Source organism: Camellia sinensis, chromosome 3 (assembly GCF_055761805.1).
Source record: "Camellia sinensis isolate YWXY chromosome 3, ASM5576180v1, whole genome shotgun sequence".
NCBI classification, from domain to species: Eukaryota; Viridiplantae; Streptophyta; class Magnoliopsida; order Ericales; family Theaceae; genus Camellia; species Camellia sinensis.
In genome coordinates this window covers 221602272-221619929 of record NC_138963.1, presented here as the reverse complement: position 1 = coordinate 221619929, position 17658 = coordinate 221602272, and the positions used below count along the sequence as shown (strand labels likewise).

General features: G+C 34.0%; 1 protein-coding gene across 6 annotated transcripts; it reads right to left on the bottom strand.

Moving 5' to 3' along the window:
- Positions 1 to 567: 567 nt before the first annotated feature.
- LOC114260187 (uncharacterized) lies at positions 568 to 7571 on the bottom strand. 6 transcript variants are annotated; one of them, XR_014365269.1, is made up of 7 exons: positions 7022 to 7561; positions 6826 to 6908; positions 6435 to 6692; positions 6123 to 6342; positions 1564 to 1656; positions 1260 to 1279; positions 568 to 1058 (listed from the first exon to the last, which is right to left on the bottom strand). XR_014365269.1 is itself a non-coding variant. In XM_028200243.2 (4 exons), the coding sequence occupies exons 1-4, from the start codon at positions 7155 to 7157 to the stop codon at positions 6136 to 6138; spliced, it is 684 nt and encodes a 227-aa protein (XP_028056044.2). In that variant the 5' UTR covers positions 7158 to 7571; the 3' UTR covers positions 5979 to 6135. The 6 variants fall into 6 exon arrangements, 1 of the variants encoding a protein (XP_028056044.2); XR_014365267.1 differs by having other exon boundaries at positions 925 to 1058; positions 1260 to 1276; XR_014365265.1 differs by having other exon boundaries at positions 1260 to 1656.
- Positions 7572 to 17658: the final 10087 nt, after the last annotated feature.

Here is a 17658-nt window from a genome sequence, read left to right as displayed (position 1 = left end):
TGTAATTTTTTACTTAAATACCGACGGTACCAAACCGATTATATCCTAATTATGGGACTCGAAGCAACAATTCATTTGTGGCTTTATTGCCCCGATACAAATACATCAGGAAAAAAGAAAGGACCTGGATCCACCTCCAAAAAGAAAGGAGTCCCCCTATTCGACGATAAAAAATTTAGCAATTTGGGCTATGTTTGGCATAATTTTTTTTTTTTGTATTTTAGTCTAAAAAAGATAAAATAGATTAAAAAATTAATAAGACAAAATATCACATTCAAACTATAACTATGTTGTTTTTTCTCTAACAAAAGTAAAAAAAGTCAAAAAACCCATATGAGATTTTTTAGCCCAAACTAAAATATTCAAAAAAAACTAAAAAGCCAAAAAATCAATCTTACGTCCCAAACAAAGGCTTAGTAGGAATCTGTAGCAAGGTTCTATACATCATTATCAATCCCTGCAGTTCTCTGTTTTTCCTGATATATATAACCTGAAGGTTTCTGTACTCGAGGAAAATGGCTATAACAGGTTATTACTCATTCCTCACAGACAGCTAGCCAACCTAAATTACAAAAGACAAACAGTTGCCACATACAATTTTTATAAGGACTAAAGTTGTCTTTTCCAATGTGTACAGATTAGCCAACCGAAATTACAAAAGACAAACAGTCCCCCAAGAGACAAGGTCTAAGAAAACAAATGAAAATAGAAGGAAAATACAAAAAATAATTGACATTAATGTAAACATTATCCACCATCCTCGCTCTCTTACCTCTTCATTGGCTATCTGTGAGTTCAGAAATTTCTCCAAGATGCAGTCTTCTCTCCTTCTGCAACCTATTCCGAGAGAATTAAAATCCTCACATCAAGTTTCTTGATAAAAGCATAGTGGAAGTGAAAAATGTACCAAATCTTTTCCTTGCCTTCTCTGCCATGTGTTGCAAGATCTCTGTTATTTCGGAAAATTCTGGCCTCAAAGTTGGGTCTTGCTGCCAACAACTTTCAAGCAATTCCAGCATCTTTGGATAAGTGTGCTTTGGTATCATAGGCCTAAGACCCTAAAACCATCGTAAAAAATGAGTATCACTTCAATAATCCTATAATAAAAAAAAAAGGCACTAAGAAGTTTCGATATTTGGCCAAGGAAAAGTCTGCAGATTGCAAATGCTAACTATCAATTTCATAGGCAGAGCGTCTAGAAAATTGGACTAAATTCCATCCAAAAAATGAAAAATAGAACTGAGGAAATTGAGATTTACTTTCTGAACTACGCCAACTGCTGCTTGTAATGGGGACGACAAGTGTACATAAGGAAGCCGGCACATTATTGAAAGACAAAAAATTATTAGCATTGTGCAGTCTGTAAGATCATAACCTAATAGAAGCGACAGATGAGTGTAAAGAAACTAAAAATGTATGTTGTATTTTGGTTTCAAAAAGAAAAAGGAAATAAAACAAGAAAACAGGTGCATTGAGTTACTACATGACAGAACCTTTCCTGTTAGAAGCTCCCATAATACAACTCCGAAGCTAAAACACCAAAAACTTCGGAAAACATTTTACCTGGATTCCTGTTGCAAAATAGCTCTCGATAGATTGGTAGACAGATGTCATAAACCTCCTAAGCACCTCCTCAACATCCAGAGGAGGAGCGCACTGGACAAGAAAAAACACCCATAAAAAAATATAAAATATTACATAGTCAAAACAAATATTATCAGAGATGTAAAAACAAAATAATCATGGGAAGAGAAAAACAAAATTACCACAGTATTGCAAGCACAGTAGGATTAATGGATAAGCAAGCCCCAACATAGTTTTCATCCTCAATTGCTTCAACTATGAATCTCAAATAAGATGCAGCAAATAACCAGTGTGGTCCATAAAAAAAAGAGAGTAATATCTTACAAATTTTAATAATTTTCCTTTTCTCCCTCTATTTCATCTCTTGTTTTCCAACAAAACTAAATTCATCTCTTGTTTTCCAACAAAACTGTTTTCTCTTGCAGAGAACCTGCCTTTCCGTAGTATCTTAAAAAATTTAGTAATCTGTAACCTCTCCCATTCTCTTGTTGGTGTTGTGCTTCATCGTATTCTCAGGTGACACATGACTCGATTTTCACAATTTCAACAATCAAACATTCAAAAAAATTTAGAAATTTAAAATGAGTTTGCACATCATTAGCCAATGGCCCATCATAGAAACTTCAGGATAAATTTGTTTAATGTTGGGGTTGAGTTTTAATAAACTATTATTGGCAATTGAACTACTAAATTTACAGATTTGTTAAGTTGATTTGTGTTTCAATTTTAGTATCACTTAAGAATATTTACTTCTTCCTAGTATCAAATAAGAAAAAAATCATACACAGTTGATCTGTGTTTCAATTTTATTATCACATAAAAATATTTACTTCTTCCTATTATCAAATAAGAAAAAAAATCATATAGGACTGTAGGATTTTATCCCCCCCAACTGAATAAAAATACTAGTTCTGCCCCTAGTAGCCACAAATTGGATATCGTGGCATAGCAACATCCACCAAACGAACAGCTGATGTGAAATGGCTACATGTTTGATAATGCAATCATGACCATCTATTTCTACCATTCTATTTTACCATCTAATGTAATGGGTCATTCTAATTGTTAATACTAGATTGGAGATGTACATTATTACCAATATTGTGTTGACAAGTAAAATAGTAAGCATAATATGATATAAACATATGATAACTCATAGAGACCATGATTCGCAAATACTTATATCATCGTATGATCAAGACAATGACTGATACGGGAAACAATCATATACCTTTTGTTCTTTGAAAATAAAACCACCAGGCACTAATTGCCAATCCTACGCCTACATTTTTCATCTCCTCAAATTAGACACAGAGATTTCCAAGACGGTTTTTAAGCCATGCAATCTACAACTTCTCTTACCACACATAAGTATTCTGGACCCCAGCCCTTCATATATCAAGATGAAGAAAACCTTAGCATCCTCAAAAAGGTTAGTAATTCAAAGACTTTGAGAGTCCTTAGTGAGACCTTGTCGCCTTTCCACAAACAAAACCAAAAAAAAAATATAAAGAAGAAGAATAAATAATCTGGCACTGATACTATGAGCAAATAGTTGCAAACATTTTTAAAAAAATCACAGCATTCCAAGATCGTCTTTGTACACAATTTAGGATACTTTTTTAAGAGAGCTCCAATAGATCCCGCTGACAAGGCCACAACTAAAGTACCTGCCCTTTTCATGATGTTCAACGAAGCTTTTCTATCAAATCATATCTTTCTCTCTTCTATTCCAAACTTTCTAACTCTACTTTTCCTACTTTATCTCCAAAATCTCCATACATATATATGCAACATGAAATAAATTCAATTCAATTTAATTCCAAATTCCAAATTCCGCCCATGAACATATTTTCTCAATGCTCTTGTTGTTTGAGAAAAGGAGAAAAAGAGCCTAGTTCTAGATTGGCTTGTTCAGCTCACTGCACGTAAATGGAACAGAACCACGAACAAACTATACTTAACAAAAGCACAAACTACAGAAGCTACAGTTTAGAATCCAAATATCTTAAAATTTTAAAGCTTCTAAATTTTAGTCCACAAAACTTCCCTATTTATGAATTTACAAATGTTCAAATCTGCAAAGCAAGAAAATACATATAAGGTCCAAAGCTGATCAAAATACTCCATCAATGGGATTATACAAAATCCAATGTCTACACATTGAACTTCTCTCATTTTTTTCATCAACAAAACACCCTTTTTAAAGCAAACAAATATTAATTGACAAAAGAGAAAAGTTTTACTTTAGTTTTAATATACTATTATCGGCAATTGAACTATTAAATTTACAGATTTGTTAAGTTGATTTGTGTTTCAATTTTATTATCACATAAAAACATTTACTTCTTCCTATTATCAAATAAGAAAAAAAAAAAATCATATACAACTGTAAGATTTTATCCCCAACTGAATAAAAATACTAGTTCTGCCCCTAGTGGCCACAAATTGGATATTATGGGGTAGCTACATCCACCACAAGAACAGTCGATGATATTTTCATTTAGTCCTAGAAGGCTGGAAACAAATGTGAAATGGCTACATGTTTGAGAATGCAATCATGATCATCTATTTCTACCATTTTATTTTACCATCTAATGTAATGGGTCATTCTAGTTGTTAATACTACATTGGAGATGTACATTATTACCAATATTGTGTCGACAAGTAAATTGTAAGTATAATATGATATAAACATATGATAACTCATATCGACCATGATTCATAAATACTTATATCATGGTATGATCAAGACAATGACTGATATGGGAAACAATCATATACCTTTTGTTCTTTGAAAATAAAACCACAAGGAACTAATTGCCAATCCTACACCTACATTTTTCATCTCCTCAAATCAGACACAAAGATTTGCAAGACAGTTCTACAACTCTTACCACACACAAGTATTCTGGACCCCAGCCCTTCATATATCAAGATAAAAAATCCTTAGCATCCTCAAAAAGGTCAGTAATTCAAAACTTTGAGTGTCCTTAGCGAGGCCTTGTAGCCTTGCCACAAACAAAACCAACAAAAATGAAGAAGGCATATTCTAGCGCTTTATCTGATACCATGAACAGGTAGTTGCAAATACGTTAAAAAAAATCATGGCATTCCAAGGTCTTCTTAGTTTCTGCTTTTTAAAAAAAGAGAGCTCCAATAGATCCTGCTGACAAGGCCGCAGCTGATGTACCTAACCTCTTCATTATATTCAACAAAGTTTTTCTATCAAATCATATCTTTCTCTCTTCTATTCCAAACTTTCTAACTCTCCTTTCCCTACTTTATCTTCAAATTCTCTCCATACATATACAAGCAATGTGAAATAGATTCAATTCAATTCCAAACCCTCTCATGAACATATTTTCTCAATATTCATGTTGTTTGAGAAAAGGAGAAAAAGAGCCTAGTTCTAGATTAGCTTGTCCAGTTCACCGCACGTAAGTGGAACAGAACCACACAAAATCTATACTTAACAAAAGCACAAACTACAGAAGCTACAGTTTAGAATCCAAATATCATAAATTTTAGGGTAAATTATACTGCCACCTCCTGAGGTTTATGTTTATTACAGCTCCCCCTCACATTTGGAAAATTACACTGACCCCCGTGTTAATTTAATTTTATGTACGATGATCATTACGGTGAGGGGGAACTGTTATGCAACTTTAAACCTCAGGGGGCAATCTGTAATGAAACTTTAAACCTCATGCGGGGGGATGTAATTTCCAAAAAGTGAGGGAAGAACTGTAATAAACATAAACCTCAGAGGGTGTCAATGTAATTTACCCTAAATTTTAAAAGCTTCTAAATTTTAGTCCACAAAACTTCCCTATTTCGAAACAAAGGAAAATTAACAAATTATAAATTTACAAATGTTCAAATATGCAAAGCAAGAAAACACATAAACTACAGAATAAGTGAGGTCCAAAGCCCATCAAAATACTCCCATTGGTGGGATTATACATAATCCAACGTTTACACATTGAACTTCTTGCATTTTCTTCGTCAACAAAACACAGTTTTTAAGCAAACAAATATTCATTGGCAAAAGAGAAAAATGTGACTTGAGCTTGCCACGAAGAATAATAGCATTAAAGATCAGCTTACCACGAAGAAAACACATAAAATACAGAATAAGTGAGGTCCAAAGCCCATCAAAATACTCCCATTGGTGGGATTATACATAATCCAATGTTTACACATTGAACTTCTTGCATTTTCTTCGTCAACAAAACACAGTTTTTAAGCAAACAAATATTCATTGGCAAAAGAGAAAAGTGTTACTTGAGCTTGCCATGAAGAATAATAGCATTAAAGATCAGTTGCCAGAATAAGAAAAAGAAAGATGAAGCCCATAGCACATCAAACATTATAGTTAATCAACAACATTATGCAAAATTGTAGATGTCAAATATGCATTCTTCCCATGTAAAAACAATTGATCAAGTATCTAATATATCAAGAAAACAGTTACAAATCTATTTACAAATAGAATTAAGTAAAAATGGTTCTAGTAATAATTAGAATGTACAAACAGTGTATTTGTTTTCATTGCACTTCATAAGTTGGAAAGATATCATTGTCGCCATCATTGTCATTGTCATTGTCATCGTCGTCATTCATGTCGAGATACTTGAAGGTAACATCATCGCTCTTTGGGTCCGGGTAATGGAAGCTCGGGTTCACATAGCATTTCAACCCATGAAAGAGGTTCAGATTATCCACCAGCTTATGAAAAACATTGCATCCACAACACTACAAAACATCAAACAATCCACAACTAAACATACATATACACATACAAACACAAACACATAAATACACATTACATATGATTTCTAAATTACCTGCACGAAGACGGTGCCATCAGTGTATGCGTGGGGATTGATGGCGCGGGTAGTCCTTTGGCCACAAACATTGCAAGTGAAGGCGACGAGCATCCTCCGACGTGGAGATTTGGTGAAGAGGGACCAGGGGAACGTAGAGACCCTCTCCATACCGGAATTCGGCTCAGCTCCGGCGGGGACAGAAGGACCTTCCATGCCGGAATCGGTCGTCCAACCTCTCACAGACGCCGCACTCAGAACTAATCCCATCGCCGCATCCTAAAAATACCCAATTTATCCCAAAAACAAAAAACCCGAAATTTATCTTTTCCTTAACAAATTCATAATCCAAACATAGACTAAATCACGAATTGATCAAAGAATTTGAGAGCGAGTAGTGTAGTTTGATTACCTGGGAGAGAGTTCGATTACTGAGAATTGGGACGAGACTTGAGTCGTAAGAATCGGAATGAAGATCGGATTCGTTACTGTTATCTGAACCAATTTGAAATTTTTGTTTAAAAAAAAAACAAAAAACACAAACACAAACACAAACACAAAAAGGCGGCGTAGAGAGAGAAGAGATAGAGAATTGAAGAGGGGCTTACTCTTGGAAGAGGTGGGAAGGCGAAGGAACCTTCTCGATTGTGATGATGATGAAGAGTCTTTGGTTATGGGGAAGAAAATCGGAAGGCAAGAAGGCGTGGAAGAGACGATCGTCGCAGGGGAGGTTAGTGCTTTCATGGTCTGAAATCCTAACAAGATGATAATGATAATGATGAAGAATTGCAGAGAAGGTTAATTTGCTGATACTGGTTGTTGTCTGGGTTTTGATTTGATCAATCTGATTCTCAAGAGTTGAGGCTTTGATCTTTGTCGAAGGGTTGTGATTGTGGGGTAGAGTAATCTAGAAGAGCAATGTTAGGATGCTCACAACAATCTTGTTAGGCTCCGTTTGGGAAGAGTTATTTGTGATTTTTTTTTTTTTTGGTTATTTTAGTCATAAAAGATAAAATAGATTATTTTAGTTACAGAAAATAAAATATCACATTTAACTCATAATCATTATATTTTTTTTTACAAAAAAAAAGGTAAAAAAATCATTCTCAAACAAAAATTTTTAACCCAAACTAAAATAATTAAAAAAAGAATAAAGCTTTGGACCCCAGTGGGGTACTGGAAGTCCCTTCCCATTGGTCCAAAAAAACAAATTTTTTTTTTTTTTTTTTTGAGTTTCCAGCCATCCCCAGGCCGACACGTGGCACTGGGGGGTCACTGGGGGTCACCCCAACTAGGGGTCTGTAGCATTACTGTTTAAAAAATGGGTGACTTACACCTCCATATTTGGGTTTAATACATATTATTATTATTATTATTATTATTGATATTTGAGAAATTATATTAGCTTTTTATCATTATAATTATTAAGATAAAATAAAAATATTAAATTCATGTACTCTATTTTTTTTTTAAATATATTTTACTTTACTTCTTGTGTGTGTATGTTTTTTTTTTTTCTAATGTAATTTTTTTATTTTTTTATTAAGAATTGTTGACTTTTATATAAGTGGGGGTTGTGAAATAAGACAATTAATTGCTGTGATGAGAATGTAGTTTCTAAAACGTTCGAGGGTGGGATATAATTGGACCAAATATCAAAAAATATCAGTGTGATTTACCTTTAGAAAAATTATAATCCTAATCAAATTGTTAATATATTAAATTGTATTAGAATTTAATTATAGAAACTTGTTTGATTCAATTCAATTTACGATTTTATAAATTTTATATAATAATAAATATGATACATATTTTATATTAATAAATAAATTAATAATCATTAATTTGATTAAATTGATTGGAGTTTATTAATTTTACAATGATGATGACTAGGGTTTGAATTTTACAAAAAATATTTTATATAAAAATATAAAAAATAACAAATAAATATGTCAATATGTGCCTATTCTTTCAGTACCATTACCAAAGTCTTGAAATAAGAAATTACAACAATTTAAATAATTTTACTATTTTGAAAACTAAAACTAAAACCATAACCATAACTAAAAATATCAACCAAATTAAATTGGATTGATTTATCGATTCCATTGCTTTATTGAAAAGTCCTAAATCTAAGCGGTGTATGTGAGTTGTTGGTACTTCCTTCTAGGGCTTAAAATGGGAACAAATAGAAACTGAATCAATCCAATTAAGCCCTAGTTTGGGGTGTTTTAAAAAATTCAAAAAGTCAAAAAATTATAAAAATATATATATATATATATATATTACTATTTATAAATTAAAAATATAAAAAAATTAATATCCATAATATTTTAATCAAACTAACTTTATACAGTTTTCGGAATTGACTTGACCCCTTTAGTACTGTGACAGGAAAAAAAAAAATTACATATATAAAATCACTAAGTTGGAACGGAAATGTTAGGCCCGTGGGGCCCACCACGGGTCCCGTTTTGATAATCCGAATCGTCAATGTGTAGAAATTATTCAGAACTATATGCTTGTAAAAAATCACGTTGATCGGCATTGCTAACTACATGATCAAATCAATTTTGTATAAAAAATAAATGATGTTATAGTTAACAGTTGAAAAAAAAAACTAACACGATTAGATAGTTATCGATATTCAATCAACGTGATTTTTTGCAAGCATATAGTACTTGACGAGTTCTACACATTGAACGGTTCCGATTAGCAAAACAGGACCTGTGGTGGGCCCCCATAGGCCGAATAGCACCATCCAATTCAAACCCGAAAGGGAGACAATCATTTTCCCGTCTCCTAACCCTCCTACTGCCCTGCCCAACCTGTATGCCTACTCCACTAATTTCTCATACACACTTATTTATATATCTTTTTAATACACATTTTTTCATAAAAATTCAAAAAGTTAACCCAAACATCCATATTTTTTTTTCCTCAACTCTTTAGTCTAAAAAAATAAAAAATGCATTTATTTAAGACACCCTAAACAATCCCTAAGTTGCACTAGTTAAAATCACACTCCATCCAATTAATTTAAAATATTTTTTAAACTTTAATTAATTATTATTTGAAAACTTAAAATTATATCAATTAGAAAGTACATGATATAACATGATAAATTTTTTTCATATTTCCCATTTGAGAACAAGTTTTTTTTTAGTAATTTTTTGGTTTTTTAACTAAAATATGATGTAAAAAAATTAGTATGTTTTAGATGATTTTTTAATTTTTTATAAAACGATGTGCAAAAAGTAAAGAAAATGAAATATTTGACTTTTTGGTATATGCTGTTAGTTTTTTTATTTTTTTAGTGACTTCTTAATTTTTAAACTAAAAAATGATATTGCTAAACTAGACTTTAATAATGAATTAAACTAAATTGACTTAATTAGTAACGTTGAAAATTTTATGCTAAAAAAAAATTAAAAATTTAGCCTTCACATTAAAGATTTCAAAAGTTTGTATGAAAACTAAAACAAAATTGGACGGATTAAATAGCAAAAAATTAAAAAAATTTGAGGGGGTCACATTATAAAGCATTCGTTTGGCATGTAAGTTTGAGAGGTGTTTTTTTAGGCTATTTTAGTTACAAAAAGATAAAATAAATTAAAAAGTCAATAAGTTAAAATGTCACATCTTAATTATAATTATTTTATTTTTTTCTCTCACAAAAGTCAAAAAAGTCAAAAGTTTATTACAAACTAAACTTTTTAGTCTTAAGTTAAAATGAGTCCGGATCTTCTGCCATGGTTTCCTGCCATTGTTCCTGCGGTGCCCCCAAAACGACGTCGTTTTGGGGGCAAAAAATAAAAAAATGAAGGAAATAAGAAGAAGAAAGAAGAAACTGAGAGAACCACCTTTGCTTCCATCAAAAACCCTTCTTCTTCCTTCGGCGGCACCAGCTCCCTTCTCTCTCGCGCGCGCGCGTGCGATCTCAATTTTGCCACCAACACCCAACCACCATCATCGGTCACATTTCATCACCGCCCAGCCACTGCCACAACAAGACTCTTCTCTCTTGATTCCTCTTCGCCGCTGCACACACATAAAAGTCTAGAATTTTAAAACAAATGGGTTCATTGAAATTAAATAGAAACAATAGCAGAACTATAGATTTTTTTAGGATATTCTACAGAACCCCTAAATTGTTTTACAAATTTCAAACAAGTTCAAATTCAAATTTTTAGGGCTTTACACTATAAACAATTAAAACCTAATCTAAATAAAAACAAAACAATGGAAGCTAATATTATGACCCAATTTTTGCAACGAACACTACAATTATATGTAGTGATCTTTTTCTATCATTTTTTAGTTGAGATGCTGGCAATGATGATATGCTCGTGACAACAAGTTGAAGCCGTAGGCAATGAAGCTTTTCTGTGGCTCTGTGTTGTGTTTTCTTCGTCAATCTCTCTTTGAAAATCCTAGATCTGGGTTTGCACGCTCCTCCTCCCTCGCCTTGCCTCGTCGCCACAGTTTCGCCTCACCTCGCTGCTGACTCACCGCCGTTTCGCCTCATCGACTATACTCCTTCAGCTTCGTCTCTCTCTCATTTCCTCTGTTTTGGTTCTCTCATTTCCTCTGTTCTGATTCTGTCTATTGGGTTTAGGTTCTAATGGATGTGAGAGAGAGAGAGAGAGAGAGAGAGAGAGGTGGAAAGGAGAGAGAAAAAAAAAAATAACAAACGACGTCGTTTTATATACCACTGCAGGAACCATTGCAGGCTACCACGGCAGAGGATCTGGACTCAGTTAAAATAACTAAAAAGTCAAAAAACCAATCTATATTCCAAAAAAATCCAAAATTAAACCGACAAATTAGTTTATCCAATTTTTGTAGGCTGCAGACGGGACTTTGCTGATGGGCTACCCAACCGACACGACCTTGTGCAACGGAATAGGTCCAGACCTAGGCCCAGAAGATTTTGGGCTGCACCCTTACTTTTTTGAAATATGTGGGCAAAGCCATCTCTTCATTAAATTTCTCTATCAATCTGCGTACAAAAAAGCAATGTTAGACCATCTCCAACCCTGAACTAAACTTGTCATTAAATTTAAAATTTGGTAAAAAAATCACTTTTTCATGCTCTAACGGTTTCACCAAACCGGTATCAAATTCAAAATTCATCAAACAAATCATCAAAGTGAGGACAGGCTCCGTATTTCACCAAAACACTGTACATGATCATTGGGGAAGACGAACCGGTCGACCAGCCGGTTGACCATAAAAGGGTTCAAACAGTTCCAAAAAAAAGTTCAAACAGCTAAAAAAAAAAAAAATTCCCTTACCAGTCGACCGGCCGGTCGACCAACCGGTCAACCACCACAGGGTTCAAACAGTTCAAAAAAATTGGTTCAAACAGTTCAAAAAAAAATTCCTCTTACCGATCGACCAGCCGGTCGACCAACCGGTTGTTCCTGGAGCAAATTTGATAAAAATTAAAGGGTTGGAACCAGTGATATCAAATTGAGGAAAGCATCATTTTTTCATCAGATTTGATGACAAAAGAAGTTCAGGTTGGAGATGCTCTTAGACCATCTCCAACCTGAACCAAACCTGTCATCAAATTTAAAATTTGGTAAAAAAATCACTTTTTCATGCTCCAATGGTTTCACCAAACCGGTATCAAATTCAGAATTCATCAAACAAATCATCAAAGTGAGGACAGGCTCCGCATTTCACCAAAACACTGTACATGACCGTTAGGGAAGACGAACCGGTCGACCAGCGGGTTGACCAATCGGTTGACCATAAAAGGGTTCAAACAGTTTTAAAAAAAAGTTTAAACAGTTAAAAAAAAAAAAAAAAAATTCCTTTACCGGTCGACCAGCCGGTTGACCGGCACAGGGTTCAAACAGTTAAAAAAAAAAAAAAAATTCCTCTTACCGGTCAACCAACCGATCGACTAACCGGTTGTCCTCGGAGCAAATTTGATAAAAAGTAAAGGGTTGGAGCCAGTGGTATCAAATTGAAAAAAGCATCCTTTTTTTCATCAGATTTGATAACAAAAGAAGTTCAGGGTTGGAGATACTCTTAGCGATACAAAACAAATTATTAATTTTTTAAAGTAATATTTAAGGGTATTTTGGGAAATTTATTAAAAATTAGTTTTTGACTTTTAACCAAACTTTTTGATTTTTTTGAAAGATGATTTGTGAAGTTGATAAAAAATTACTTTTTTACTTTTTGAGTTAATATTTATTTATAATGTCACATCACCATGTCATAGTGTAAAAAGATCAAAATACCCCTTCCCCATTTGGTAATTATAGAATTTCATCATCTCAATCTCTAGTACCTTAAATAGTGAATGGAGGGTATATTCATAAATTGTCATCTTGCGTTTAACCAGCCTCCCAAATGGGTTTGTACACAAAAAAGTTAACGTTTACCTTTTTGAACAAACGAAGCGCAGCTTCTAACCACATACCCAAAGTAGGCCTCCGAGGTTATTTGGCTAGCACTAAAAAAATACACTTTTTTTAATTTTTTGTATTTTTTGAGTCATAGTATTTCTTAATTTTTATGTACATTTTTTTATAAAAAGTTAAAAAATATATTAATCTAGTACATTCTAAACAATCCTTTACATAGATGTGGATCCTATATGATATGAGTCTCATATTTATATGAGTATTGTGTAGAAAATTTAATAATTATTTTGAGATTTTTAACATTTTTGGTCTACAAAAGTAACTATCAAAAAAAGGAGAGATTTACAGTCCATAAGTCTTATTTATTTTTGGGGAAATTACCCACAGGTCTCATGTGGAACATGTGGACACCATTTAATCCCATAACTTTTTGAGTACACCCAAAAGTCCTTTCCTCTCTCTCTCTGTTTTTTGCTTCCCTTCCTCTCTCGTTTTTCTTTTCTGCATTTTTCTCTCATCGTCTTTGTCATGGACGACGACCGGTGATCATGTCTTTCTCCATTGATCGGGGTTCACTAATAACCGCCAACCATCAAAATTAACTCGTGACTTCACTCTCACCGACGACGAAGATAATATATTTCCAACGAAAAAGATGATATATTTCCGACGAAGAAGATGAGTGGATCTACTTAGATCTGATGTAGATCTACATCAAATCTGAGTAGATCTACATCAGATTTGGCTAGATCTAAACAAAAAATAGTTACCGGAATACAATCCTCTCTCTACATGCGCCTTTCTCCTTCGATCTCTTTTTTTTTTTTTCTCTGCTATACACTTTTGTTTTTCTGTTCTAATGGAGAAAATTTTCGAATTCTGAACAAGTAGTTTTCGAGTTTTAGTTACAGGCGGTGAAAACTGTAAAATTTTGCAATTTCAAATTTTTTTGGTGCTGGAATGAATCATGGTATAAAACTGTAAAATTTTACAGTTTCATAACATGTTTTTCAGTTTGATTAATAAGGATAAATGGTTAATAGATTTTTGTTTTGAAACTGTAACATTTTACAGTTTCAAAACTTACTTTTCAGTTTGATCACTATTTAGAGATTATTTGCTTGAACCTTACAAAAATTGAAAAATAACATATGTTTTCCCCATTGTTGCTGTTTTTTGTCGTTTCATTTTTTTTCCTTTTAGTTTATCAATATTTAGCACATTTTGCTATTTTTTTTTGCTATAATTTATCCATTTATTCTTTTTTTTTTTTCCGACAATATTCTAGACATTCCGGTGAGTCTCCAGTGATGTTCTTAACGTCCAGCGAACGTTCTGAACATTCCGGCGACTTCCATTAACGTTCTTAACACTCCGGCGAACTTCCGACGAAACTCCGGCGACTTCTCGGTGATACTCCGGCGACTTCCCGGCGATGTTGAACATTGCGACGAGTCTCCGGCGACCGTTTGACGGAAGTCCTACGGTAGTAAGATGTGAACAGTGTCTGTAAATTAAAAAAAAAAAGGATTTTTTGGTAACAATTAAAAATGTATTGGACTAATTGGTGCAAGTATTTTGTTTTGGGATTAGCTTAGTTTTGAACTTGGTACATGGGACTTATCAGTAAGTTCCCCTTTATTTTTTTCACCTATTGATATGCCCAAAATGTGACGGGACAAAATAAGTATTTTAAATTTTATTAATGTATTAAAAAAAAATGTATAGGATTGATCCGTAATATATCCTAAAATAAAATAAAATAAAATGGTGAAAAAGTACATGACTTTGCTAAGCTATGGATGCTACACCACATTTATAAATCGGTGATATTACATGCACTAATTAATGTAAATACTAGTTTACCAACTAGTATTATGATATTATTACTGACCCCATCTATTATACAAATTATAAATATCTAAAATTTCTCAAATTATATCCTATCATCTGTTAATATACTAGTAGATATATTAATTAATATATATAGTATTATTCTTTATAAATAAATTAAGAGGTTGTTTAGGATGTCCTAAATAAGTATACTTTTTGTCTTTTTGGACTAAAAAATTGAGAAAAAAATATAGATGTTTAGGTTAACTTTTTGACTTTTTATGGACAAATGTGTATTAAAAAATTGTATAAATTAATGTGCAGGGAAAAATTAGAACTGAGAGTTGTGCAGCCGTAATTTTTTACTTTTGATGAATAGTGATAACTTTTTAACTTTTTAAATAACTTTTTAACTTTATAAATTTTTTTTTTTAATTTGCCAAACTTGACCTAAGGATCTAATAAGTGCCTTAGAACCCTTGTTAATAATATATTTAATGAATTATAAAAAGTTGTGAAGGCAATATATATACTCTATTAAAGAGTTTTCTTTTTCCTTTTTTTCTAAAAGATCTAATATACCCTTTTTTTATTTCCTTAATAGAATACATTTTTAACAAATTAATAAATCTACTTTTCTAACTCATTCATAATACACCTTATGTTTTATTAATGACTATATATATCACTATTTTATAAATTGAGTTTTTTATTGATAAATTCTATTTAAGAGTATTTTAACTTAAAATGTTCATGAAGGAAATTTATATTCCACTTATTACTCCCATGTATTTATAGTTTTATTCCATAAGTTCTTTTTCTTGTTTTACACTACTTTTTTAGACTATTATACCCTTATATTTAATATTGTTATATATTACACAGGAAAAAATAAACACAATCATTATGTTTTGGTAGTTCACATGTTGGTTGTCATGCAGTTTCAATGTCGTTGTGAATTGATGTTCTGTGTGATTCTTAATTGTATTAGGGTTTCTCTTATGTTTGAAGAAGATGGACAGTGTGCTCTATTTGTTTACATTATTGCAAAGTCAAACATTGATCAGAAAAGAGAACGAGTAGTGCTCTATTTGAAGAAAACGAATAATGTGCTCTATTTGATTACATTGTCTTAAGGTTAGTGTGGGGACATATTTTGTGAATGACAGCACGTAGCCAAGGTAACGCCGAAGTGTCAGCCGATGTGCCACGTGGCATGGTCATGACATCGAGGTGCTCTCGGCTAGGCCGAGATTATCTACGGAGATATCAAAATTCGGGGTATTCAGATAGATGACAAAAGTCCTAAAATATGAGAGGACTTCAGTCTTGATAAAGATAGAACTCTTAGGGAGTTTATCTCTATCTAACTGGGAGTCCTAGATGAGTATTGAGCCAAAGTCCATTGAAGCTAGGCTTCTACAGGGATCAAGTTAGTGCTGGCTATGAAAGGAAGACACCCTTGTGGGTCTAATGTATATTTTTTATGCTCTATCTAGTGAATTAAGCACTATTGGCTATCTTTGATAGATAATTACTGACTTGATTGTCGGAGTGCCCTGGGTGGACGAACCACCGCCAGATTCTTATCTTTTTGTGTTAGGTTGTTCGGGCTTAATCTATTCTACCGGTGCTCTCTTGCTGAGTTTCCCTGTTTGGTTGTGTGGTCAAAAATCAACACCCACAATTTGGTGCCGTCTGTGGAAACGTAAGGAGAATAGATGGCCAACGACGGGCAGAAAAAGAAGGTCGGGGACGACATTCCTGGTGGTAGTGGCAAGAATGCCGATCCTAATGTGGAGGAGGAGGAGAACTGCAATGAAGGGCCTTGGGATCAGAATCTTGAGAAAAAGGACGTCGACCAAGAGGGAGACGCACCGAAAAAAGCATGTCAAGGCGGGCATTACAATGAAAGCGACCTCCAGGTATGGAAAGATAGATGCCTGAGGAGGGATGGCGAGATGAAGGGAATGGCAAACAAGTTGGCAGACCTACAATCGGTTGTCAACGTCATGATGTAGGACAACATCATGCAGTCACCGTTTCCATTGGAGGACACGCCGATTCCAGCGGCTAAGAATGATGCCTAGAAAGGAGGGCATAAAGCAATCCCAGCAGTCCCTCAGCATGACAAGGTGAAAGAACGCTCCCATCGGCCTTTACGAGACGCCGAGTGAGCAAAATCAATAAGAAGAGATTCTCAAAGGACGCCTCAGACCAAGGGAACTTATGTCAAGGAACACTGACATGTTCAGGAGAAGGAACTTTTTTTGACGTAATGAATGAAGAGAAGTCCATGAGGACTCATAACGACACCGGGAGCAGTGCACCAAAAAGGCTGAAGTCTGTGGACAACCGAGCTCCTGGTTAGACTAAGGAGGATCTGAGGGACTACCTCCATAGGTCACATCCTTCATCAAGCCAAGGACGTCGTTCTCTATAGAACTGGATAGGTTTGAGGTCCCGAAAAGGTTCCATATGCCAAGATTCCAGATATATGACGATAAGACCAATCCAAACTTTCACATCGGTTTGTACCTAAATTCAATGGCATTGTACACCGGGAACGAGCTGCTACTATGCAAGGTGTTCCCCTCATCCTTTAGGGAAATCGCGTCAGATTGGTTTCACAAATTGCCGAAAGGAACTGTGAAGAGATGGGAAGGCTTGGCTGAGATGTTTGTAGCCAGGTTTGTTACCAAAAAATTGTAACCGTTGAGGGTAGACTCCCTGATGGCCCTGAAGATTGGCAAAGATGAAATCCTCACGGCTTATGCCAAAAGGTATTATGAGGCATTTAACCGAATACCAGGGTGCAACCAAGAGTTAGCGGTCGTATCTGTGGAGAAGTGGTTTGAAAATATTCTTCTGGTCCTAGGGGACGCTCTTGATCCTCAAATAGACACCTGAAAGGAAATGAACACTCCGGTCGGGGGTGCCGGAATTAGCACTCCGACAGACAAGTCAGTCTCTACTCTCTCTAGGTTACTTGTATTTTAAGTTAAACATATTAATTCTTACATACCTTT

What these genes read in the sequence shown, in the direction of transcription:
- LOC114260187 (XM_028200243.2), bottom strand. Translation starts at nt 7,157, where the DNA reads ATGAAAGCACTAACCTCCCCTGCGACGATCGTCTCTTCCACGCCTTCT. An exon ending in CCTTCCCACCTCTTCCAAGA is followed by an intron (nt 6,909 to 7,021) that starts GTAAGCCCCTCT and finishes AAATTGGTTCAG; the next exon opens with ATAACAGTAACGAATCCGAT. An exon ending in ATGGCACCGTCTTCGTGCAG is followed by an intron (nt 6,343 to 6,434) that starts GTAATTTAGAAA and finishes GATGTTTTGTAG; the next exon opens with TGTTGTGGATGCAATGTTTT.